This window comes from Lytechinus variegatus, chromosome 2 (genome assembly GCF_018143015.1).
Source record: "Lytechinus variegatus isolate NC3 chromosome 2, Lvar_3.0, whole genome shotgun sequence".
Lineage (NCBI taxonomy): Eukaryota > Metazoa > Echinodermata > Echinoidea > Temnopleuroida > Toxopneustidae > Lytechinus > Lytechinus variegatus.
The window spans coordinates 42,358,410-42,384,670 of record NC_054741.1 but is presented as its reverse complement, the minus strand read 5'-3'; the positions used below and the strand labels follow the sequence as shown (position 1 = coordinate 42,384,670).

The 26,261-nt window shown below is 38.7% G+C and overlaps 1 protein-coding gene and 1 long non-coding RNA gene across 2 annotated transcripts in view; one reads left to right on the top strand and one right to left on the bottom strand.

Annotated features, from left to right (window-relative positions):
• LOC121408116 (protein Jumonji-like) overlaps positions 1–19,753 on the top strand; it is a 61,604-nt gene extending 41,851 nt beyond the window's left edge. The window contains exons 3-4 of the mRNA XM_041599449.1: positions 913–1,244; positions 16,924–19,753. Coding sequence (XP_041455383.1) covers positions 913–1,244; positions 16,924–18,339 — 1,748 coding nt within the window. The 3' untranslated portion in view covers positions 18,340–19,753. The remainder of the gene's footprint in view (positions 1–912; positions 1,245–16,923) is intronic.
• Positions 19,754–23,890: 4,137 nt separating this feature from the next.
• Positions 23,891–25,998, bottom strand: LOC121408115. Its single transcript, XR_005968999.1, has 2 exons — positions 23,962–25,998; positions 23,891–23,928 (listed from the first exon to the last, which is right to left on the bottom strand). It is a non-coding gene; the product is annotated as an uncharacterized LOC121408115 (long non-coding RNA).
• Between the last annotated feature and the right edge of the window lie 263 nt (positions 25,999–26,261).

Below are 26,261 nucleotides of genomic sequence, written 5' to 3'. Positions count from 1 at the left end.
CCAAGGAAGCCTACTGATTTTGAAGTCAAAGGTCAAGGTCACAGTGACCTATTTTCATTGTACCTTTCTGCAGTCCTTGTAAACGCGATAACTCAGTTGAACTTAACCTAGGCTCATATAATTTGGTGTGTATGATACCAGCATGGATCTCAGGAAGTCTATTGATTTTGAGGTCAAAAGGTCAAAGGTCAAGGTCACAGTGATGTAGTTTCATCTTACCCTTCTGCACTCGTAAACGCAATAACTTTATTTTAATTTAACCTTGGCACAAATAATTTGGTGTGTATGATACTAGCATAGAGCCTAGCAATTCTATTGATTTTGAGGTCAAAGGTCACAGTGACATATTTTCATTGTACCCTTCTGCAGTCCTTGTAAACGTGATAACTTTGGTTGAACTTAACCTAGGCTCATGTAGTTTGGTGTGAATGATAATAGCATAGATCCTAGCAATGCTATTGATTTTGAGGTCAGAAGGTCATAGGTGAAGTCGCCATCTTCCACTTTTCTTGCTTGACCAATAGCTCCATTTTCGCGTTGCAGATGGGCGTATTATGTTATTTTATGCTATTTTACATCACGTAAAGAAGGCAACACTGCCAGAGGCGCTCCAATTGTTAATATTGCAGGTGGTTTACACCTGTATGACTTGATTTGAATTATTTGTTGTATCATTTAAAAATTATCAATGCATGTTGAGCAGAATTGCCTAGAGGAAGTTGCTTTCAGAATGTGTATGGAACTGCTACTTATTACCTGTTATTTCATCAAATTTAGAACAAAATGCAAACAAGTTTTTATGAGGTAAGTTCAGGTTCAACATGTTTGTTCCATTACGCATTTGATTTTATTTTATATTTTACTTTGTAATATTTTTGTATTTCCTTTTTGATATACTTTTTTTCGATTTAGGCACACCATCTCTACCTCCCAGTTTGGATCTGTTCAAAGTGCAAAGTAAACCCATACCAAATCTTCTGCGGCTAATGCCAAAGCAACTGGCTGGCCGCAAGAGGAGTGCCCCCAGCACATTACAAAGTGACAGTGACATCAACATACCAGGCATCGAGCCACTGCCTAGGGAGGACTCTGCCCCTTTTACTCCCACTCAGAACCCAACAAAGTGCACCAAGACCTCACTTCCAAGATTGTCCAAAACAACAGCCATAGCATCAGTCACTTTGATGCAACAGAAGATGAATATCAGGGACAGAAGGCTGAGACTTGATAATAGGCAATTTAAGGTAAGATTGGATAAGTCATGTTGCCATACTTTAGTGGTCTTTATGAGATTTAAGTGACTTTGTGGAACATTTGATTTGCTTTATTAACCCTTGAACCTGATAGGCCAGAATACTGGTCCCACAGTGAACTGACAAATGAATACACAATAGGCCAGATTACCAGCATGAAGCCATGTGACTTGAAAACATGGGTTCTAAATAGTAGGTGATCTTTTAAATAATTTTAGCTTTTTGGCACATTTAGGGATATTCACTCAATTTGATACAAGATTGGTATTGATTAGGCCTGAGTCGAAATGATTAAACGACGGGACCCTGTCCCACCTTGCGCAAGAGTGCCATCTCCCTACGCGACTTACTACCCAGAGATCATCATGCATTGAGCTCCATCTTTCTCTTTCTTTCGCAGTGCTACTGTGAATGGTTGACAGATAAGGGCACTTCTTAAATTTTCTTGTCTTCAGACTTTATTCTGTTGTTGTACTTGATATGATGCCTTGTCTTACTTAATTAAGTAGCGACACTTGGTTGTCTTAGTAAATTAAAAGAAACAAAAAAACTTTTTTTTCACTGGTGGTCTTCTCAGTTTCTTGTCTTCGGACCTAGATTTAACCCTAAATAGACTGGGCTATTTCGACACCTAAGAAGACTGGGGGGGGCTGATTCTGCCCCCCCCCCTTATGATCTCGGCCACCGATCGCGCGATCGCGAAGAAAATTGGCATGCGCGTTACTCATGGCATTATCTACAAAACTGTAAAATCAAATTCTGCAAAAAATCTCATTGCTCATTAATTATGCTAATTTATGCGTAAAATCATAAGTTTGCTCTAATTAATAAAATATTGCCCCTAAAATGCTAATTTTTGTTTCACATACTCTATATAGGCATCTGATCAAATTCATTTTTTTTTAAATTTCGAAAAAAACATTTATTTTCTTATGTATTTTATTTTCTAAATTTCTTATGTATTTCTTTGTTTTTTGACTTTTTGTTTTTTATTGTTTTTTCAATGGAAATTGTCGGGGACTTTATTTTGACCATAAACAAGATAAAATCAATTGATTTTAAGCAGTGAAAGGAAAAATAATGATAATTTATGAATTTTGGCTAATTAAACACTATTTGCATTGGATTTGTACACAAATTCACATTTTTGAGTAATTTTGGGTCTGCATGCACTTACGAAATGTTGCGTAATTTCATAACCGCGTACACGGGGTCACAATTTTGGTCTCAAAAGTTGCACGAGACTTGATAGTAAAAAGTCAGCGAGCGACGTGGTCAAAAAATTTCGAGCGGCAGATTTATCGCGAAAAATGTCGAGGGGGGGGCTGAATCAGCCCCCTCAGTCTTTTTAGGGTTAAGAGGCCCCTTTTGCTCAATTAGTGACACTAGGTTTGTCTTAGTTGATAAATAAAGAAAGAAAACCTTTTTCTCACAGGTGGTCTTCATATTAGTCTTCTGTTTTTGGACTTAGATTTCAGAAGCCTTGTTTTGCTTAATTAATTAGCAACATTTGGTTCGTCTTAATTGATTAAAAACAACAAAAAACTTTGTTTTTCACAATTGGTCTTCTTAATCTTTTGGTCTTCAGACTTAGTAAGTTTATTATGGTCTCCAGTCGTCTTCATTACAAGAACAAAAATAACAATTTTTACAGGTACAGCATCTGATGCGATCTTTTTTATCCCTGTGTTAGGTTTTATTGCTTAGAATTTTTAAAGCTTTATCTTGCCAATGGTGGACCTTCGGAATTTCTTCTTTTTCTTGTTCCCCCACCTTTCCTCTGTTTTCTCCCCTCTTTTTAGTTCTTTCAGATTTAAGAATACTTTCAATAAGGATTTCCAACTCATCCCTTGATGATTCCACGGCTACCGCTGGGTAAGAACCAAGCTCTTGTGTTTTCTTTCCTGCACTCAGCGGTGGTGAGGGTAACAGAGACGGACCCTTTGCGCGGGGGTCAAAGAAGGGTGAAACAGAATCAGGCCCACGTGCCCCAGAGAATGATGGATTTGCGTTCACATGCCCAGGAGAAAAAGGGTGGAACTATGGAGCTATGGCCACGTGCCTGAAATGCGTAAGCTCAGATTTCCGTGACGGGACGTGAATCCATCTTGGGGAGTGTTGCACTTGTAGAGAAAACATCTTCTCCAGGGCTGCCTGACCCACCAGCTATAGGGTCATAAGACCTGGATAAGAGTGCGGGTCTCTTTTTCCGGCACACACTAGGCTCAATGCTTTGTCAATTTCCCTCAGGGAGCATCAGCAAAGTGCTACCAGCTCCTGGTAGCTTGACCCCGTTGGGCTCACACAAATATCTGACCCCGTCAGATTAGGGTGACGTTTCTTTTCTGCCAACGGCCGGTCCCACCGGAAGGCAAAGACAGGAAATCACGCTATCCCCATTCTCTTGAACTTTCTCCTGCTCCTCCGGCGGAGTCCGAAAAGAAGAAGAAATCCAAGGTCTTAAGCCCCTTTTACCCGGACAGACCTTTGTCTGCTTCTTGTGCCAATGGCCAGGTGTCACAACTTATGTTGCTCCAGAACGCCTTCGAGCAGTGTGGGTTTGTTTCTCCACGTCAGCTTCAGCTGTTGGTATCCTTGAGCACCAAGTGGATCAAGCAGACAACCGCCTTCTCGCACCCTGGGGAGCCTCCAGTGATTCGTTTGAATCGTCAGCCAATTCACCTGCACAGGAAACCGCCGACACATGGGATTCGTTCCCAGACCGTCAGCAGGCCCCCAAGTCTACCCGTAAGTCGTTCATGGGGCCGTACTTGACGCATTGGCTAAACCTCCCTTTGAGCTGATGGCTAAGGCATCTTTGCATAATTCATCCATCAAGACAGTTTTTGTCTCGCCCACCAGAGGTGAAGACGAGGCTTAGGGATCCAAATCTAATAACACATTACTCCACAACCGTAAGTTGCTTTTCAACCAAACATGGATGGTAGATGGACTTGGGGGGCCTGCATTTTATGCTGCAGTCGGAGGTCACATGGTAAGTTCAAAGGTCATTTTCAGGTCAACATTAAAAGTTTACATGCAAGACTCTCTTATGACACCTCCGCAACCGTAAGTCGCTTGTCAACCAAACTTGGATGGTAGATGGACTTGGGGGACATGCATGTTATGCTGTAGTTGGAGGTCACATGGTAAGGTCAAAGGTCATTTTCAGGTCAACGTTAAAGTTTACATGCAAGATTCTCTTATGACACCTAACTCCGCAACCGTAAGTCACTTTTCAACCAAACTTGGATGGTAGATGGACTTGTGGGATGTGCATCTTATGCTGCAGTCGGAGGTCACATGGTAAGGTCAAAGGTCATTTTCAGGTCAACGTTAAAGTTTACATGCAAGACTCTCGTATGACACCTGACTCCGCAACCAGAAGTTGGTTTTCAACAAAATTTGGATGGCAGATGTACTTAGGCGACCTGCATGATATGCTGCAGTCGGAGGTAACATTGTAAGATCTAAGGTCATCTTCAGGTCAACATTAAAGTTTATGGCAAGGCTTTTATGACAAGTGTTATTCCATCCCAGTCATTTCACAATGAAGTTTCAATACAATTCTGTTGCATGCCCTCACAAATAACGATATTTCTGGTTATTTTCATTAGTGGGCGAGACACAAAATTTTGCCTTGTTTTTAATTGCAATTGCTTCTTGCTAAAGGTGTAGCTCTTGCATTCTTTATGTATTACAACCGGACACATTAGGTGGGTGAGGCGGGGAGTTTGATTTCTACACCTTCGTTTATTGCCAAGTACCAAACGGTCTTGTCTGGTCTGTGGAGTTTTTTCTGGCTCATCCATTCCTGAGGATATAGTTTGGTGTCTTGTTCGGGCTTTGAAATGGTATCTCCACAAAACAAAGGCTGTTCGCAAATCTGATGAACTCATTTGTCTTTCTCACAAACATTTCACTGCAGCGATTAGATCAGCGGATGCGGACGCGCTTCTTTCTGATGCGAGGTCAAAGGTTCACAATACTAGGAGTATTGGGACGTCATGGGCCCTTTTCTAAGGTTTTCCACTAGACAGTATTTTGAGGGCCGCTTTTTGGCATTCTGCCAAGTCTTTAACGTTCTTATGTTTGAAAGACATTCCGTCTGGTGAGGCGTTTTGACCTCAGCCCTGAAGGCAGCGGCTTCCCTGTCTTGAACTCCCTAATTTCTTGCTTACTTTTGCTTTAGACATGCCTCCCACAGCTGAATCCTTGCTGGTCTAGCATAAATTAAGTAGATGTATCCCAGATATTGAAGTAAATCATGTTAATACTTACCTAATTTTCTTACATCTTCTTGAGTCCCTCCCACCAGGCCCTTGCTTTGCGTGGCTACATGTCTGAATGTCACGGGCTCAATACCAGGAAGATGGAGCTCATCGCGCGATGATCTTTCGTGTAGGGAGATGCCGCTCTCTCACAAGTTGATTGAAATAAACTAGCCTAAATGAAGTAGATGTATCCAGTTAAATCGTAAATAAGAAAAATTAGGTATTTTCATGATCCTTGGGTAATACCACATGTGTTTTTTTGACAAAGATGGGGGTCAAAAATCTTTTACTGGTCAAAAGGTCAAGTTTTTGTCTCACCTGTGAAGCTGAGTGAGACTATAGGCGCCGCTTTTCTGACAGCGGCGGCAACAGCGGCCGCGTCAACACCAAATCTTAACCGAAGGATAAGTTTTTGAAATGACAATATAACTTAGAAAGTATATGGACCTATGGACCTATATGGACCTAGTTCATGAAACTTGGCCATAAGATTAATCAAGTATTACTGAACATCCTGCCTGAGTTTTGAGTCACATGACCAAGGTCAAAGGTCACTTAGGGTCAATGAACTTAGACCAGCGCTTCTCAACCTTTTTCTACTCGAGGACCACTTAAACTCTCAAAAAATTTTCGAGGCCCACCTACCAAATTTTTAAGAAAGCGATATGACTACTTGTCTCGGCTCGAAGATACACGATTATAATGAGCATATTAGTGGCAACTACAGCCCCCAAACATGCAACCATGCAACATAAAGAGAATGCTGCTTACCTTCAATGGCTAACTTGTGCTTGCTTGTTTGCAACAATATAATCAATCCTTGGTTGGATTGGAGACAGGCTCAAGCGGAGGATGGCATTCAAGGAGTCTGCTTGAGGCTATTTCGTGCTTTTGATTTCGTCACAGTCACAGTAGAGAAGCCAGATGTTGTGGTAAATGGCAGGAGAAATCTGATTGCACGCTTTGACAAATCAGGATATTCCTTGCTTGCAAGTATCCAGAATGAGGGTTAATCTACTTGTGGTTGTGGGAGCTGAAGTTTTAAGCCACTGTCAGTAGAAAGTTCCATCAGTTCATTTTCAAGGGTGATAGAGAGGGCCATGTCATCTGAAGAAGGGTCCACAGAGAAAGGGTTCAATATCCAGAGGTTTTCTTCTCGTGGGTCCTCCGGAAAGTAGTCAGCAAACTTTTGTGACAGCTGATCAAGATGCTGGATAATGAGACCAGATATGTCCAAATGGGGAAGAGATTCCAAGGTCTCACATACCAGTGGGAACATTTCAAATCGTCCACTACTCACTCTCCTGTTCCACAAGGTAAGCTTCTTCTTGAATCCTTTGATTTTGTCAGCAACCAAGAACACTGAGCTGTTCCGTCCTTGCATCGATATGTTGAGTTGATTTAACTGGTCAAACATATCTGACAGGTAGGCCAATTTTGCAACAAACGTATCATCTGCATAGTGCTCAGCAAGGGATGATTGCTTCTCAAGAAACATACGGACTTCATGGCGGAGTTCAAAGAGGCGATTTAGTACCCGTCCCCTTGAGAGCCATCTCACCTCACTGTGGTACAAAAGCTGCAAGTGATCTGCCTCAAGTCTGTCGCATAAGGCAGCCAAAACATCTTGAATTCAGTGCATTCTTCTTTATGTAATTCACAGTTTTAGCTGCTACATTCATGACTTCATGCAAGTCTGGTGACATCTGCTTTGTTGCCAAATTCTCTCTATGTAAAAAGCAATGTGTCCACTTTGCATGTGGTGCCCTCTCTTTGACCTGCTTCACAACACCACGATGGACTCCCGTCATTGATGCAGCGCCATCAGTACACACGCCTACACAGATCTTCCAATCGATCCCCTTCTGAATGAAGTAATTGTCAAGGCAGAGTATCACCTCATCCGCAGTTGTCCTTGTAGGAAGTTCTTTGCAGAACAAGAGATCTTCATGAACATCATTATCTCCGCAGTATCTCACAAAAACTAGTCTCAAAGCTCGGTTGCTTATGTCAGTGGATTCATCCAATTGAATAGAACAATCCGGGCTGGTTTTAATTTTCTATATCAGTTGGTACTCGATATCGTTACTCATTTCAGCAATTCTCCTGGTAACAGTATCATTAGAGAGAGATACCGACTGGATTTTGGCTGCTGCTGCCTCTCCTAGAATTTCCCTACACATATCAACAGCGCTGGGTAGAATAAGCTCCTCTCCAACTGTAAAGGCTTTCTTGCTACGAGCGATATGAGCACCTACCATATAACTAGCTTTCAGTGTTGACTTTGATTGAGTTGTAAAACTGGTTATAATCTTCTGCTGTAATTGAATCCAGCTTTTTTCCTCTCGAAATACTCTTTGGGCTATCCGGCAATCTTCGGATGTTTTGTGTTTAGGTGTCTCATAAGCTTTGATGGTTTAAGCGCCTCATTTGACAAGACTTGAGCGCATTCGACACACATTGCTTTTGGTTTTGCATCACTGCCAGTCATAATGAATCCAAATTTAATGTATTCAGAGTCATATTTTCTTATAGTTGGGTCAATCCACGTCAAATCAACCAATTTTCAGACAATTTGTCACCCGACCCTCTTCGATTTTCTTTAAACTCGCACCAAATGTTGCCCCAAGTGTCTGACGGAAAAATCTGAAATATTTTGACTAAAAAGGTCAAATGGTTGCTAAGATACGGCCTCCCATAGCAACCAATGCGCACACAACAAAATTATTTTAAATAAAATTGCCTATTTTTGATTGACTACTGCAGCAAAGTTTGATTGATTACAGTCTTCATTTTTAGTAAATTGGAAGAACTTTTTGGTCAAAACATGCAGAGTATACTGTAGCGCGGACCTGTCAACCGGATTTCGCACACGAGGTCACCGAAAATGGCGTTAAGCATCCGTGTCAATGATTTCAGAAGCATGTTTGGAGGCTCATAAATCCAAAACTAAATTAGCTTAGAACCAAATATTATGCACATTTATGGACTTTAAGATGCTCAACAGAATTACAAAAAATTGACCCAAGAGTATGTGTCGTTTTCCTGTAGGGCGCCCTCAAAGTTGGATTTTTTTCAAAAGATGCCAAGTTCAAGGTCACGGATCACCTACCGTCCCATCGAGGAGGGGGACCAATTTCTGTGTTTTGATAGACATTTATCCATATTTTCAAGTGTTACTTGAGAAATTTTGCTACCGGAATGTTAGGGGGCTGATTTGCGCATTCCAAAATGGTCGTAAACACCCTAAAATTGATGTTAATGTCACATACATGCTTTTCAACACTTTTCAAATTGTGATAACTCAAAGATGAAGAGCCCAAAGACATTGATCTCTTCTGTGATGATAGTCTGTAATTAGTATTCAAAGGATATATCTTCAAAAATAGTTTTTATTGTTGGTAATGACCTTGAAAACATACCTAAAAATCAATAAAAACAGTAAATTGGCTAATTTTCCAGAATCAAATGGCATTCAAATGGTGTTTACATTGACTTTCAAATGGGTGTCATTTCAATACAAAGGGTGAGCTTAAGCCAAAACTTGGAAGACATGTTCAACTTTTGGTCTACTTTAAGCAACATGAAATATTTGAACTCAAAACCATATCATTTGACCTTGAAATTATTCCAAATATAGCTATTTGTTGCTTCATAAGTAGCGTATTCAAATCGCACGTGTACATTGTACTTTGCAACACATTTCAAAATGGATTTTCTCATAGAGAGAATACCTGATCAGGCTGATATTTGCAGTATAAGTAGTCTGTAATGGGTTCTTGGAGGATCTACAGATTAAGTACCTATTCTCTCATGACAATGACCTTGAAAATACAGCTGAAAATCATGAAAATCAATAAATCATACAATTTTCATTAATAATTAAGTGTTTTTATCCACTTTTAATTGTGTGTTATTCCATCTTAGATTGTGAGTCCATGCTGAGAATTGCAAATCGTGTTCCACTTTTGGTCTACTTTAAGCTAAATGAAATATTTGAACTCAAAACCATATCATTTGACCTTGAAATTATTCCAAATATAGCTATTTGTTGCTTTATAAGTAGCATATTCAAATCATGTGTGTACATTGTACTTTGCAACACATTTCAAAATGGATTTTCTCATAGAGAGAATACCTGATCAGGCTGATATTTGCAGTATTAGTAGTCGGTAATGAGTTCTTGGAGGATCTACAGATTAAGTACCTATTCTCTCATGACAATGACCTTGAAAATACAGCTGATAAACATGAACATCAATAAATCATACAATTTTCATTAGTACTCAAGTGTTTTTAACCCACTCATGTCTTGATAGAATAATTACCTAAACTGTAGATTTTCCAAGTACTCATTACAGACTACTAATACTGCATATATCAGCCTGATCATGTATTCTCTCTATGAGAAAATCCATTTTGAAATGTGTTGCAAAGTACAATGTACACACATGATTTGAATATGCTACTTATAAAGCAACAAATAGCTATATTTGGAATAATTTCAAGGTCAAATGATATGGTTTTTAGTTCAAATATTTTATGTAGCTTAAAGTAGACCAAAGGTGGAACATGATTTGCAATTATCAGCATGAACTCACAATCTAAGATGGAATAACACACAATTAAGTGGATAAAAACACTTGATTATTAATGAAAATTGTATGATTTATTGATTTTCATGATTTTCAGCTGTATTTTCAAGGTCATTGTCATGAGAGAATAGGTACTTAATCTGTAGATCCTCCAAGAACCCATTACAGACTACTTATACTGCAAATATCAGCCTGATCAGGTATTCTCTCTATGAGAAAATCCATTTTGAAATGTGTTGCAAAGTACAATGTACACGTGCGATTTGAATACGCTACTTATGAAGCAACAAATGGCTATGTTTGGAATAATTTCAAGGTCAAATGATATAGTTTTGAGTTCAAATATTTTATGTTGCTCAAAGTAGACCAAAAGTTGAACATGTCTTTCAAGTTTTAGCTTAAGCTCACCCTTTGTATTGAAATGACACCCATTTGAAAGTCAATGTAAACACCATTTGAATGCCATTTGATTCTGGAAAATTAGCCAATGTACTGTTTTTATTGATTTTTGGGTGTGTTTTCAAGGTCATTACCAACAATAAAAACTATTTTGAAGATATATCCTTTGAATACTAATTACAGACTATCATCACAGAAGAGATCAATGTCTTTGGGCTTTTCATCTTTGAGTTATCACAATTTGAAAAGTGTTGAAAAGCATGTATGTGTCATTAACATCAATTTTAGGGTATTTACGACCATTTTGGAATGCGCAAATCAGCCCCTAATCATTCCGGTAGCAAAATTTCTCAAGTAACACTTGAGAATATGGGTAAATATCTGTCAAATCACAGAAATTGGTCCCCCTCCTCGATGGGACGGGAGGTGATCCGTGACCTTGAACTTGGCATCTTTTGAAAAAAATCCAACTTTGAGGGCGCCCTACAGGAAAACGACACATACTCTTGGGTCAATTTTTTGTTATTCTGTTGAGTATCTGAAAGTCCATAAATGTGCATAATATTTGGTTCTAAGCTAATTTAGTTTTGGATTTATGAGCCTCCAAACATGCTTCTGAAATCATTGACACGGATGCTTAACGCCATTTTCGGTGACCTCGTGTGCGAAATCCGGTTGACAGGTCCGCGCTACAGTATACTCTGCATGTTTGGACCAAAAAGTTCTTCCAATTTACTAAAAATGAAGACTGTAATCAATCAAACTTTGCTGCAGTAGTCAATCAAAAATAGGCAATTTAATTTAAAATAATTTTGTTGTGTGCGCATTGGTTGCTATGGGAGGCCGTATCTTAGCAACCATTTGACCTTTGGGCAAAATATTTCAGATTTTTCCGTCAGACACTTGGGGCAACATTTGGTGCGAGTTTAAAGAAAATCGAAGAGGGTCGGGTGACAAGCATTGGTTGATTTGACATGGATTGACCCAGTTACTTTCTGAGCCTTTTCAACGGTAGATTTGTTTCCCCCCTCACCCTTTCACTTTAAAAAACGGTCCATTTTGATCAGTATGTTTCGTGAAAAACAACTAGTAACTGCATAAGCAAAGGTCCGGTAAATGGGCGACAGCTAACTACATACACAATATGCATGCACACGAGGTTCACATCAAAGGTAGATAGAAACCATCAGACAATTAATGTGTATACATATTGCAACATGCATGATACCCAAGCGTGCTTTAGCTTTGTGTGACCCACGTAGACCTATCAAACATAACATGTCCAGACAGGTCTGTGAAATATACTTTAGTTCCCCCGCTTTTTTTTACTTTCTCTGGAGCTTCTCGCGGCCCACCTGTCATCATAACTTAGAAAATATATGGATCTAGTTCATGAAACTTGAACATAAGATTAATGAAGTATTGCTGAACATCCTGCGAGAGTTTTGAGTCACATGACCAAGGTCAAAGGTCATTTAGGGTCAATGAACTTTGGCCAAATTGGAGGTATTTGTTAAATTACCATCATAACTTTGAAAGTATATTGGTCTAGTTCATAAAACTTGGAAATAAGAGTAATCAAGTATCACTGAACATCCTGTGCACATTTCAGGTCACATGGCCAAGGTCAAAGGTCAATGGACTTTGGCCATGTGGGGGGTGTCTGTTGAATTACCATCATAACTTTGAAAGTTTATGGATCTGATTCATGAACTTGGACATAAGAGTAACCAAGTATCACTGAACATCTTGTGCCAGTTTTAGGTCACATGACCTTTTAAAGTTTATAGATATAGTGTATGAAATATGGATATAGGTGTAATCAAGTATCACTGAAAAGTTTTAGGTCACATGATCAAAGTCAAATATCAATGAACGTAGTATTGCATCATTATGAATGGTGTTTTTTGTGAATAATTATTGTATCCCCCGAGTTCGGAGGATACTATGGATTTGGCCTCATCGCGCCGCATCCGCTGCCGCCGCAGAGATTTCCTTGTGAGCATTCTATCAGCTGCATTTCTTCTCCGATCGTCTTCAAATTTGGCATGGAGGTTGAGTATGGTATAGCAAAGAAGCCTATCGATTTTGGTGTGGGTGGAGGTCACATGGTAAGGTCAAAGGTCATCTTCAGGTCAACATTAAAGTTTATATGCAAGACTCTCTTATGACACCTAACTCCGCAACCGTAAGTCACTTTTCAACCAAACTTGGAGGATAGATGGACTTGGGGAACCTGCATGTTATGCTGCAGTCAAAGGTCTCTTTCTCTGCAACCATAAGTCACTTTTCAACCACACTTGGATGGTAGATGGACTTGGGGGACCTGCATGCTAGGGTCATTGTCGGCATGATAATTGTATTTTATGTCAATTTCTGTGTGAACTCTATATATCGCAATGACGGATGGTGCTGTGGGTTCGGGGGATACATGTGCTCAGCTGCGCAACCCGCTGAGCATCTCTAGTTTTATAGTAGTTTTCAAAGTCAGCACTGCTGCTATATTGAATTGCGTGATGCAGGTGAGACCGCCAGAGGCATTCCACTTGTTGTTCAACTCGGTCTCATTTCTTTATTCCTGCATCAATACACCTGGTATAAATGATCCTTGGGTAGTACCACATGTGTTGTTATGGATGATGGGGTCAAAAGATCATATTGCATATATTATTGATCGCAAAATTAGGCAAGACTTGTGGTTCATGAACCACCTTGTTGTTGTTTTATAAATGTTAAAGGAAAATGGATCATTTGGAATAAGTAGGCTTGTGTCAAAACAGAAAAATCAAAGAATAAGAACAAAGAAGATTTGAGAAAAATCAGACAATTTAATGAGAAAGGTATGAGCATTTGAATGGACTATAAAATACCCTCCAATTGTCTCTTTTTGCTTTTTCTTATGGTGATACAAACTCTTTATCCACAATGTATTCTTTAAAAATCTGTATTACATGCCCTCCTATAGAAAGAACACTTGATCTACTAATAGATGTAATAAAAGAGGCAATTTAAGTGAAATATATGCTTAAGTAATCGGGAGAGTTGTTCACAAGTGACATCACACATCTATTAGTGATCACAATATTCGAATTCTCATAACTTTCTTGTTATTTGTCCAAATTTTCTCAAACTTACATGTAAGTTGATCTGTTTCTCTGATTTTTCTGTTTTCACACAAGCTTTCTTGTTCCAAAGGTTTCAATCTCCTTGTAAGTTTTTGTTTAGCTTGTTCTTATTCTTTCTTTATTTATGCATCAATATGGTTTATACTTGGTTCAAATGATCTTGGGGTAATACCACAATTGTGTTCATGAAGAGTTCAAAGGTCATCTAAAGGTCAAAAAGATAAATGATTAAACATGTCCTAATCTCCTTATTTTTATATAATTTTTTTTCCAACTTCGAACACATCAATGAGTATTTGTGCATATATACCGTACCTCCAAAGCTTAACTCAAAGGCCATCTACGGGTTGAAAGGTGATTTTGCAATTGGGCCGGACTCCATGTTTGTGAACCACCTTGTGACTATTGATGTCACATTATTTTCAGCCTGGAGAGTACCCCTTTTAACCTTTGGTAATTGGTCAGTTTTGTGAATTAGTTCTAGTATAATCCAACATTTCAATACAGTGGTTATTGATCTTTTTTCAACTTAAACTTCCAAAGTGGGGTTGTTTCATATATACCCTTTATGAACATTATTATACAAATGAAGTTGTTGGATATCAGACAGCTGGTCATTTTCAAACGTGAGTGACACGACAATCGGAGAGGTTTAAGGGCTCATATCTTCAAACTTAAAGGTTATGAATCAATCATGACTACTATATTATATACAATGTAGGACTGGCATGGGCCACTACGACTTTGATTTGAATTCACCAATTTCGTTTAGTAGATATGATTAAAAAACGGTGCGTGAGTGACACGACAAATTTTGGACATGGGTTTCTGACCACTAACACATATGGTTGGATTCGTGCCCAAGTAGTTGTCATGGAGTACTGTGAGTACCAGTAAATGGACATAAATAGTGTACCTATCTAACACATATAGTCAAAATCAATCAAACCTCTATGGAAAATGGTACCCTCCTATATACATTGAGTGACACGACATCCAAAACGTGAGTGACACGACAAGTGCAAAAATACAACATTTATCTCAACATTGAAAGTATTTTTTGCATGATGTAGAAGAGTAGAATACCATTAACCAAAAAACAAGCCTAATTACATAATAATTGCTTTCTTTTAAGTTCATAATATGTCATCCTGATGTTTTATTCTTGGTTTATGGTCATATTTGCCCATCAACTCACATTCCCTATACCATACCACATCGTCACACTAGGGATTCTACCACTCTCCTCTTTAGAGGAGGAGGGGGCACTTGAAGGAGGTGTTATCAGGTCTTTGCATTGACATCAACTCAAACATTCTTTTTGTGGCCTGATATCATTCAAAACTTTAACTCTTTCTCCCTATCTGTATATGAAAGTTTACAGGTTTATACAATTCAGCATCCACAACGGATGGAATAATTTTTCCTTGTAAGAAAGGTATTCTCAATAGTCACTCACATCATCTGGCATGGTATGGTAGCCAATGATGTCATGTATGACTCCCTTTTCTTGAAATATTGGATTACAATATTATCCTCCTTTAATATTTTTATAGGCATTGTCCAATAGGACATGGCAGTTTAAATGTCTTTTTTGGTACCAAACCACAATCACGTTGCTGCACACTTCAGATGGACTATCAGCAAATAGCCTTGAGAAAATTGGAAATTCAACTCAACAAGCATAGGTTTTCTCCTGAACACTGCTTGTATGTGGACCCTCCCAAGGCAGTACATGTAGGCACTGTACCAAAATTCAGAGCTATGCTTTTTGCTGGAATTTGTAAGCGCCTTTTCATTGCTAATTATTTGATCATATACCATACCACGGGAATCCAGGGAAAGCCACAAGGTGAAAGATGCAGTCAGTACCTGCAAATATTCTTAATCACAGTACATTCACCAAAATATGAATTAGGATCCGAGTCTTCACACCAATGGAAAATTGTCAGGATTTTTTAAACCAAGGCAACCACGGAGAGGAGAGAAAATAGATGAACTCCATGTCAAATTCAATATTTCCATAAAAAGAAGTAAAATTAGGAAGATGGAGGAAATTATTAGCCTAAAATAGGCCTAAATGATGTCAGGAACAACATTTTGACTGTATCCCTGGTAAAACGCTTCAAAAATTACTGGATGTCCTTTTTTATACACAATATAATACCGTGAGTGACACGACATTTCGTGAGTGACACGACATTGTGAGTGACACGACACAACTTTGACAGTTAATTTTAGCTTTACCTTAACATATTTGACCAAGTTACTTTATATACAATAAGGTACAGATAAACTGTATTTGCTCCAGTACTGGGATAAATTAATTTTCAGAATACACAGCTCTAGAAAACTTTTTGCATTTAAAACGTGAGTGACACGACAACCAGTTTTGAAAACTTTGAAACCCAATTTTTTTCAGAAAAACACTTCACAGAATTTTTTTTTGCTTTTTAGGTGTTAGATACAATACACAGCTTGTATCTTGCCAACAAATGTGCTTCTAATACAAATTTTATATTGTGATAGGCAATATGTGAATTTTATTGCAAAAATCAATATTTTGTAACATTTAATTTCCCTTGCATAAAATTCACTGTATCTCAAGGCATAATTAATAATTTTATGTAAATGAAATGGAAAAATATACTTTAAGATGTCTAGTTTCAAAAAACATTGAAGCCTAATGATTTCTAGCAAGTTTTAATTTTCACCCCCATGTCCACTTTTGTTTGAAAATGACCAGCTACAAAAAAGATTGTGAAATTTCCAGCCATTTCCATGCTTCAGAATATGTTCTATATCCCCCTCCCCTTGCATTTATTTTATTTTGATAGATTTTTAAATTGATTTTCAATTCATATCATCCACATCACAACTGCTTAATACCATGGTCACATTTGCTCTACAGCGGCCGTACATATGTAGCTATTACAAAAGAAATGTCAAAACAGCTGTTTTCAACTCGCCGTATGGCCACCGTAGAGCAGATGTGACCGAGGTATAAGGGCATACACATTTATTACAATAGTGGTAAAAAAAAATGGTTGTGTCAAAATGACCAAAGCTTAGGATTGGCTGAAAATGAGGATGTGTGTAAAGGTCTAAGAAGGATTGTATTACCCCTTAAAAATTGAAATCTTGAATTATCGATAGGTACTTCTCAATGAATGTAACTGATTATTGAATGAAAAGATGTATTGAGGCATTTGCAGTTTATTCACTTTGAAAACATGGGTAGCATTATAATCATGTCTCTTTTTTGTCCTTTATGTAGGCTTCTGACAGAATCAGTAAGAATCTCCAGAACTCTCTCAAGTCCAACAAGAAGAATATTGTTGGGAATGGTCCTCAGCAGTTACCACCAAATTTGTCTCCAGTGCCTCCACCTATCCTTTCGATTCAACGTAGTAGGCATCCACCCCCTCTGATCCCTATTGTACCCTGGGAGAACAAACGCCAGACAAACAATCACCTCTCTAGCAGGAATGCTGCTGGGAGGAAATCATCTTTTGTCAGAAACAATTTGACCAGATCCTCAGGAAGATCCTCTATTAGAAACTGTGTGCCTTGGAATAACAATACCATCAATCATAGACTAGAACAAGACTTACAAGAGGACCAAAGTCCCATCATCACTACCTCAAGAGCAAAGAACAGAGGTTTGAGGAAAGAGGCTCAAAAGAATAACCACAAGAATAGTGACAGACAGTCAAGAATATCACAGAGACTCAAGAATGAAAGATGTTCTGGTGAGGTCATCAATGGGTCTAATCATCTTCGAGGCAAACTTGATCCCCCTAATGGTCATACCCTTCTCAGTCAAATTAAGCTTCTAAAAGGATCTAGGAGAGAGCGCAAGGAAAAGAAATGTTCTTGTCATTCACAAAATTGTTCTCAAATAACTCGCTCGAGGCATAAGAATGCAGATAGGGAATTTGCATTTGAGGGTGCCATTGAGGAAGTACTGAAGACGGCAAAGAGACAAAAGAAATTGAAAGATATGAAAAGACGTAGTTCTAGGAAACTCAGAAACAGTTCAGTTATGCTGCGAGATAGGGTACAAGCTGCAGAATTGAAGCTAGAAGACTCCATCATAGAGAAGGCTGATGCAATAAACAATGTCCTGTCAACAAATGGGATCAGTAAGAGGCTCACCATACCTCTCACCAACTGCACATTTAATAATAATGTTCTCAGGAAGGAAAGTATGATCTGTCCAAAGGCCCATCTCAATCATGAATTTAAGGAAAAATTAACTGAATTGAAGATCAAGGAAGGTGAAGAAGAGGAATGTCCTGTAGCAAAGCCCAACAAAATGAGGAATCCTCTTCTTTTAAAGAATCATAAAGAACTGTTGCCATCCAAGGTCACATCAGAAACAACACCACAGAAGCTGCAAAAGAAGGCTCAGGGACAATCTCCAAAGCGTAACAGGGCCAAGACCAAGAATGGGCTGACTCCATTCAAGATTTTGAAAGAGGAGCCACCAGTAGAGTCTGGACCTTCACGATTCATTGAGGGTGTAAAGGAGGGACTGGTTCTTAGACCAACAGCAGAGGAGTGGAGTGATCCAATGGCTTACATGGAATCCATTGCTGATCAGCTTAATGAATATGGAATGTGTAGGGTTATTCCACCTGATGGTTGGAGGGTAGGTTATACTCCCCAAGAAATTGCTGAGCAGAACTGAGAATCCTAAAACCTAGTAGTGCCCCTCAAACAATCCCAAGTTTCTAGAATTTTTCTGAGGTTCAATGTATTAAAGCTAGGAAGCAATAAAAAATCTGATCGTTCATCTTTTTGTCAACAGTAATATGTAGGTTAATGTCAAATCAGAATTGAACAAAATCACATATAGGTTCCAGATGATTGAATCCCATTGGAATATGACTTATGCAGCAGTCACATTTTCCGTCTGGTGTCCGCACTGTGAATTGAAAACAGCTGTTTTACTGATTTCTATACGAACCATACACAAGAAGCTGGTACAAAAGTTATAAGTCTGTTTTCAACTCACCTTATGGCCTGAATAGGCACAATGTGACTGCGCCATGAACAAAGTCTGATGAATATGATTGATGCAAACACGATTTATAGAATTGCCTTGTCTCGCCCACCAGAGGTGAAGGCAAAACTGAAGGATCCAAATGTCGTCCGTCCATCACAAACATTATGACACCTGAGAAGCCGTGAGTCATTTTTAAATCAAACTTGGGTTGTAGATGAACTTATGGTACTTGCATGTTATGGTGCAGCCAAAGGTCACAAAGTAAGGTCAAAGGTAACTTTGAGGTCAAAAATAAAGTTTATGTGCAAGAATCTCTTTTAACACATAACTTTGCAACTGTTGTACATGTACTTAGGTAGGGTTCCTGCATGTTATAGTCACGGGTGATATTCTCAGATTTAAATCGAAATTCTGATTTTCATTTTCCTATCAAGGCATACAATTTTTTCCTTCATTTTTACCCAGTTTTGAAAATCCAAGCTTTTTTCTGATTTTTTTTTGGTTCTGATTTGAAAAAGCTACCATAGATATTGTACCGTTTGGCTCTAATTGTGAGAAGTTTTACCACACCACCACAGAGCTTCCAGCCCTGAATAGCATGAGCGTGCTGGTGCTGGTACCGTACCCCTGAGCTGTCCGGGCCAGCGTGGCTGGGCGCAGAGCATAGACAAGCTGATATCTTGGAACAAGTGTGCCAATGTTCGTTCGGGGGTCGCGATATGAATCTTCTATTGTTACCTTGTGAAATTTTTTTAAGGGGAATTTATTGCAGGCATCAAAGCTTTTGTGGATCACCCATGTCTAATTTGCCACGTTATCATCATTTATTGTGATCGTGGTCATGGATATAGACATGCAAATGAATGTTGCAGAGTTGCAAGGAGGGAAAAGATAGCTGTGAAGGAAGCCAATAGACGCATACATTCATAATTCTGAAGCTTCGTTATTTGAAGGCTTATATATTCTGAAGGTTCGTAATTCCGAAGGTTCGTTAATCCGGAAACGAAATGAGGTTTGTAATTCCGAAGGTTCGTCAGTCCGAAAACAAATTGAGGTTCATAATTCGAAGGCTCGTCAGTCTGAAAACGAAATGAGGTTCGTAATTCCGAAAATTATATGAGATTTGTATTTTCGAAAATGAAAATAATTCATTTGGTAACAAAAACAGAGTTGTCATTACAAGATAACACGATATTACGCAATAATAGTGATAACGAACGATGATACATGTGTGTGTTGTGGCCAAAGCATGCATTTCATTAAGAATAGGCGCCTGAATGAAGCAGAGGCTTAATTTCGATTTTTTCTGAGCAATGGCTGCCTAAGCGAATGGTTTAATGATGCAGGGGATGAAGTGTGTTGGTCGCGTGTGAGTAACCTCCAAATAATAGGAGTTGTATTGGAGGGGATGTGATTTTTTATAACGTCTTCTGCTAATAATAAAAATATAAATAATACTAATGATGATCATAATAATCCAAACAATGATCATAATAAAAATGGTAATAATGTGGAGGAGCCGTGGTGTAGTGGTTCTGACTCTCGCCTTGTAAACAGAGGGTCGTGTGTTCGTATCCCACCGCGGTCTGGCGTCCTTTGGCAAGGCGTTAATCCACACTTTGCCACTCTCGACCCAGGTGCTAAATGGGTACCCGGTAGGATGTGAAAGTCATTGTAGCTTGTCCAGTATTGTGTGCGCCTCACAGGCGACTGACTGGAATACTCCCCAGGGAGTGGAGGATGTGCACATATTGTGTGCGGGAATGACTGATTGAATCCGATGACCGGGGTAATAATATATCTGTAAAGCGCTTAGAAACGTTCCGATGGATTAAGCGCTATATAAAAGCGGATTATTATTATTAATAAAGAATATAAATGTTAATAAAAATTTCTTGATCGTTATCCCTAGTGTTGACAATGTTAATGATGATTAAAATGATAACAGTTTAACATTTAATGTTCTTTTTTTTTATTCACTATCAATAACTTGGATATACTCATTTGATTTGCTAGTTCAATACGATTAACTTGCACGCCGAATAAAAGTACACAATTTTTCCTGAGTGCGCGCAGCATCTCCCTACGTACACACCATCCCAAGATCATCACACAAATAGGCTTCCATTTCCTCTTTTACTTTCGCCTGCCGCTGTGAACAGGCGTTAGCTAAGTACACTCCCACTTTGCCTTTCTAAAGTGTCCGTTGTTTGACATTTATTATATTTATTGCCTATTTCAATCCCTTGCCTTTCAGCTTTAGATTGATTTCTTTTATATTCTCTGCACGGAGCTTTCGATTTATTTATTCACATTTTCCTACAAATAAACTTGTGAGTTCCGAACCATCAGTTTCGTTTTCTCACAGACGGGTTGCCTTCACTTCTCTTCCCCGTAGCTCCGCACTCTCCTGCCTGCCGCGGGCTTTGTTGCGATGCCTCCTTTTTTCTTTATAATTCTTTTAATTCTTGACTTGCTCTTTTGCCTCATCTTGAATTGAATTGAATTTATTTCCCTCTCCACTGCTTAGGCTATGCTGGACAGGCAGGAGCGTCGTCCTTTGTTCTCAAACTTGTTTTCAACTTTGTTGTTCTTATTTTGAGTCGGTTGATTGCTTTCTTTATGTTTCAATCAATCTTTTTTCTTGATTGATTAATTGATTGATTAATTAATTAATTGATTTATTATCAATTGTATAATTATTAATCAATTTTAATGATTATTTTGTATTGAATTTTTTTTTTTTTTTAGACTTATGTCTTAATTTTTTTTTCTCTAAATTTTTTTGGGAAGCCCCCCTGTTCTTTTTAGCGTCCTTTGTTTCGCCAATTAGTTTTCGGCTTTCCAGTTTAAAGGAAGTAAGCTTTTTCTCCTTCCTTTCAGATCATCTCCTATTACTTGTTTCTTTTTTTACTTTTGTCAAAAAAGAAAGAAAAAGGAAGAAACCGTGTTTGTTTGTTTTTCTTAGCAGATCCTGCTCTTCGTCTTGGACGTTTTCTGTTTTAATTAATTAACGTCATGTCTCGTGTAATTAATAAAAATAAAAAAATAAAAAGCTTCTTAACTTTGTTTTCAGAACTCATGTTTAAGAAGTTGGTCCTGGTTTTTCAATTACCTGAGTTATTAATTTTAATATTAATAATTCTGTAAGGGATCTTGGTTTGTCACCTTTCTTGTCCACCCACCCCACCGCCCCTCTCTGTTCTCGCCCCTCCTTTTGTTCTTTCAGGTTAAGAACTTACGAGGTAGTTGAGCTCTTTCGACTCATCACTCGATGACTCCAAACCTGCCGCTGGGGGAGAACCAGACTTGGTATTTGTTCCTGTGATCAGCGGCGGTGAGTATGAGGGCAAGAGAGTGAGACCCTTTGCATAGGGCTCTATAAAGGGTGGAACCGTGGCTTGCGTCCAAGTGCCTGGGAAAAAGAAGGGTGGAACCGTGGAGTCGCGTCCACGTGCCCAAGAGGGTAGAACCGTGGAACCGCGCCCACGTGCCCGTTGAGGTATCACGTCTGGCAATGCCTGTTCAGAGCATCTTCTTGACCGACATCTCTTGATTGTCGTTTAAACGTGAGGTCATGACAGAGGTATTTTTTCGCCAGCTTACCTCTGGCGTACGCTTGCTGCGGCTAGGTATTGCTCCGCCCAGCGGACACCCATTGCAGCCTTGCCCTATAGGCCCTCACGCCGATGGTGGCTTCAATCAAGCCACCTCTCTCCCGCCGGGGGCGCTGCACCCTCGGGCGGGTGCTTTTTTAGTACAGGAGAGATGGGATCCGGGTTCCTCTCAGTCTATCACACATGTTATGTCATGATGCAAGCCGCATTTTTTTCTCCAACACACCCAGTTGAGCTTTTTGACCAGACTGTTCTATTCCACATAGACAGCAGGTCCGTGGCAGTTTCTTTATTAACAGAATGGCACTCATTCGTTTTCTCGACACACCTGCCACAGCTCTCTATCAGAATTCCGCAGACGTTCTGTCCTCACGCATTTGAGACAGAGATTGACTTGTGGGCGCCTTCTGAGATCTTGTATTCTATACGTTTGCATTGTTGCGGCTTGGCTTAATTTTATTAAGCCGATGACCCGACTGTGGCTTTCGTTAGACCCACTTTTGGCTTCTCGGATTGATCGATCTTTACTGTTCCGTTTCAGTCTTAAGTTTCAGTCTTCCGATCATGATTCTTGTCGATTTTTTTCAACAAAGTCGCATCGTTTTTCGATTGGCGAATATCATCCCTCCGGTTACGGATGATTAATATCCTCAATCCGAATCTTACAAACTCTTGAGTTTCTTCTCAAACGTTGAGCTTGTATGAGTTAGTCCGTCATGGTGCCTGTCGGTCGTTCTTGACGCTTGACTAACTCCCTCTTGGGTCGGTAATCAGGGTATCTTTCTGTTTATCAGTTGAGATCCCTCCTTTTATCTGTAATCTTTTACAGTACGTAGTTTTGCATTGTTATGCATTGCTCCCGGATTGGCGTAGATTAGGCATGACTTCCACGCCTAATCCAGCCGTTTGCACTGGAGTTCCTTAACTCTCTCCAGATTCCTTAACCCCTGGTAATAAGATCTGGGCCCGTATTCCATAAACAAGATAAGCTTTTTGCTTAAGTCTTAGCAATTTGTCTTAGCATTTTGCTTGTCTAAGAAATCTTTCCTAACGATATTCTATAAACTTTAAGACATTTGTCTTAAGTCAGGCGATTTGGCTAAGCCAAAGTCTCAAATTCTATGACCTTCAGTGACCTTCTTAATGATAAATTGCTGCAGAGGTCACTGCAACAAACTTGCAAAAATGTGACTAAAGTTGTTTTTTCTTAAAAAATTGGATTTTATTGAAACTAATTACAACTATTATAGTAAGAGAAGAGCATTCATCACACATATATGGTAAGAATTTTTAATTCAACTTATCTATAATTTTGTTAATTACCAAAACATTTCAATCCCAAACCGAGTGACTTGCACAGTTTTTTGTGTATCAGTCCCAAATATTACTTTTCATGTATTGTTTGTCAAAATATAAATTGAATATATTCCTCTCGACATCTTTACTCTAACTTCAGTTTCAGTAGACCTAGGCCCCCTAAGGGAAAACTTTTGTAACTTTTGAGACTAGTCTTGGGTCTAACATTAGGCCTAGATCTAGCCTAGGCCCAATTAGATCTATAATATTTGTCTGTTTGCAGGAGTATTAAACATTGTTTTTTACTTTTTTTACTAGGCCTAGTTTCATGAAGGCTGCAAAACGTAACTTTGTTAGTCTAGTAGTGGCATGCCATAGTGGATCGAGCAACCGAGACTGAAGCTATATAATAGTAGGCCTATATTAATAAATCATATAGACCTATATTAGTATTGGTCTAGGCCTAGAACAACATTCAGGACTTAGCCTGGCTTAGCCTTACTTAGGACAGGGATAGATTTACATGTAGGACTAGAATAGATCTGACTTAGAGTTAGGCCTAGATCTAGCCCTAGACCAAAAGCTTCTGTCTCCGACTGTATTTTGGTTTTTCTGCTAAACTACGAGTACGACACTCGACAGTCTAACAACATTACATTGGACTAGACCCTAATCTCACCAATGTGATATGACAGTAAATGTCAGAAACTTTTAAATGAATTCCCAGAAACGACAGTTATTCCTGTCTACAGTGCTACTGCTAGGCCTATCGCTATGCATTGCTTGCCAACTACGCCTAAACTTAGTTCTAGGCCTAGTCCTGACCTAGACATCTATATCTATGTAGATTCTAAGTAGATCTAGGTCTACTTCTCTTTTAGGTCCATATGTTTGTTTGGAGTTTTTAATTTATACATTTTGGGGAGTTTGTTTAGATCTAGGTTTCTAGAAAACAGGCCTAAAGTAAAGCCTAGACCAACAGCTCAGTCTAGACTGGGGCCTACATTTATATAAAAATTTACTTTAGGTCTAGGTGGCCTAGCCTATAGTATTATGGCTATACTTCTATTCATTCTAGATTCTATTTCTAGCCTAGCCGGTAGCCCTAACGATAGGACTGGCTGATCTAGTCAGACTAGTCTACTGTTTGATCTATAATCTCTAACGTAGGCCTAGATCTAGACGAAAAATAAGACTAAAAGCTAGACCCTATCTAGATCTAGGCCTAGTAAAAGTAGAACTACAATCTAGATGTTAATAGTTATAGGTCGAGATCTAAAATAGAGACTTGTAGGCTCTATCAAAATATAGATTCTAGTTCTAAAAAATAGTAAATGTATGTAGGCTAGTCTAGATCTATTCATCTTACAGTAGGCCCTAGGCCTGAAAAAGGAAGCAGGCTAGGGATCCAGCAATAAGTTGAATTCAGCCAAATGTGAATTTCTTCTTTTTAGCCCCAAAGTACCGGTACATCTTAGTAAAATCCACATCGACTCAATCTCATTTTCTGGCCTCACTGTAATTCTGTCAAGTTCTTGTCGCAATCTCGGTATAGTTTTTGATTCTCACATGTCTAATCACATTTCTTTTATTTGTAGATCAGTTCGCTACCAATTGCGAAATATTGGTTTTATTGGGAAATACGTGTCTCGACCGGCCACAGAAAAATTGGTTCACGTAACAAATTTTCCAATATAGACTATGACTATGTCTTGCAGATCTATACCTCAAAATCAATGTGTGAGCCAACTTTTATAAGAATTGGTTGAAAACTAAAAAGGGTTTCAGACCACAAGATTTTCACCTAATTTCATTATATAATATGTTGTTACCTTGGCAACACGATTTCTGATACAGACAAAAAATATTCTTGCACATTTTCAACTCGACTGATGTGTGTGCCAAATTTCATGAGCATCGGTTGAAAAAGATGAAGGAGTTTGAACTACAAGATTTTCGTTAAATAATATTTCGTTACCATGGCAACATGATTTTTGATACAGGCAAAAATATGTCTTAGACAGCTTCAACTCAAGACTAATGTGTATGCCAAGTTTTAGGAGAACAGACCAGTTGAAAACTGATATAGTAATTCAATCACAAGATTTTCATTTATTTTTGGTATTTTTTTTGTTACCATGGCAACACAATTTTTTATGTAGGCATAAAATATGTTTTGCACATCTTCACATCAAGACTAATGTTTGTACCACGTACATTTAATGAAAATTTGTTAAAAACTGAGGAAATAGAACAGCAAGATTTATACACAATTTTTGCCAATATATACCGTTACCATGGCAACACAATTTCCGACACTTGCATAAATGTATCTTGCACATCTTTTCCTCAAATCCAATGTGTGAGCCAGCTTTCATGAGAATTGGTAGAAAATTAATGAAGTATTTTAAACAGCAAAATTTTGGCCATAATATATTGTTACCATGGCAACACAATTTCTGAAAAAGAAAAACATCTTCCACCTCCTTACCTTAAGACCAATGTGTGTTCAAAATTTCATGAAAATCGGTTTAAAAAATGAGGCAGGAGCTCGAAATGCAATATAGGTATAAATTCTAAAATTTTGTTGGCTGAATTACCTTGAAACTAATACAATTAAGACAACTCACAGCTGTCTTAAAGTTAGGGCTAAATTCTTAGCCATGTTGTATTTATGAAATACAGAATCTG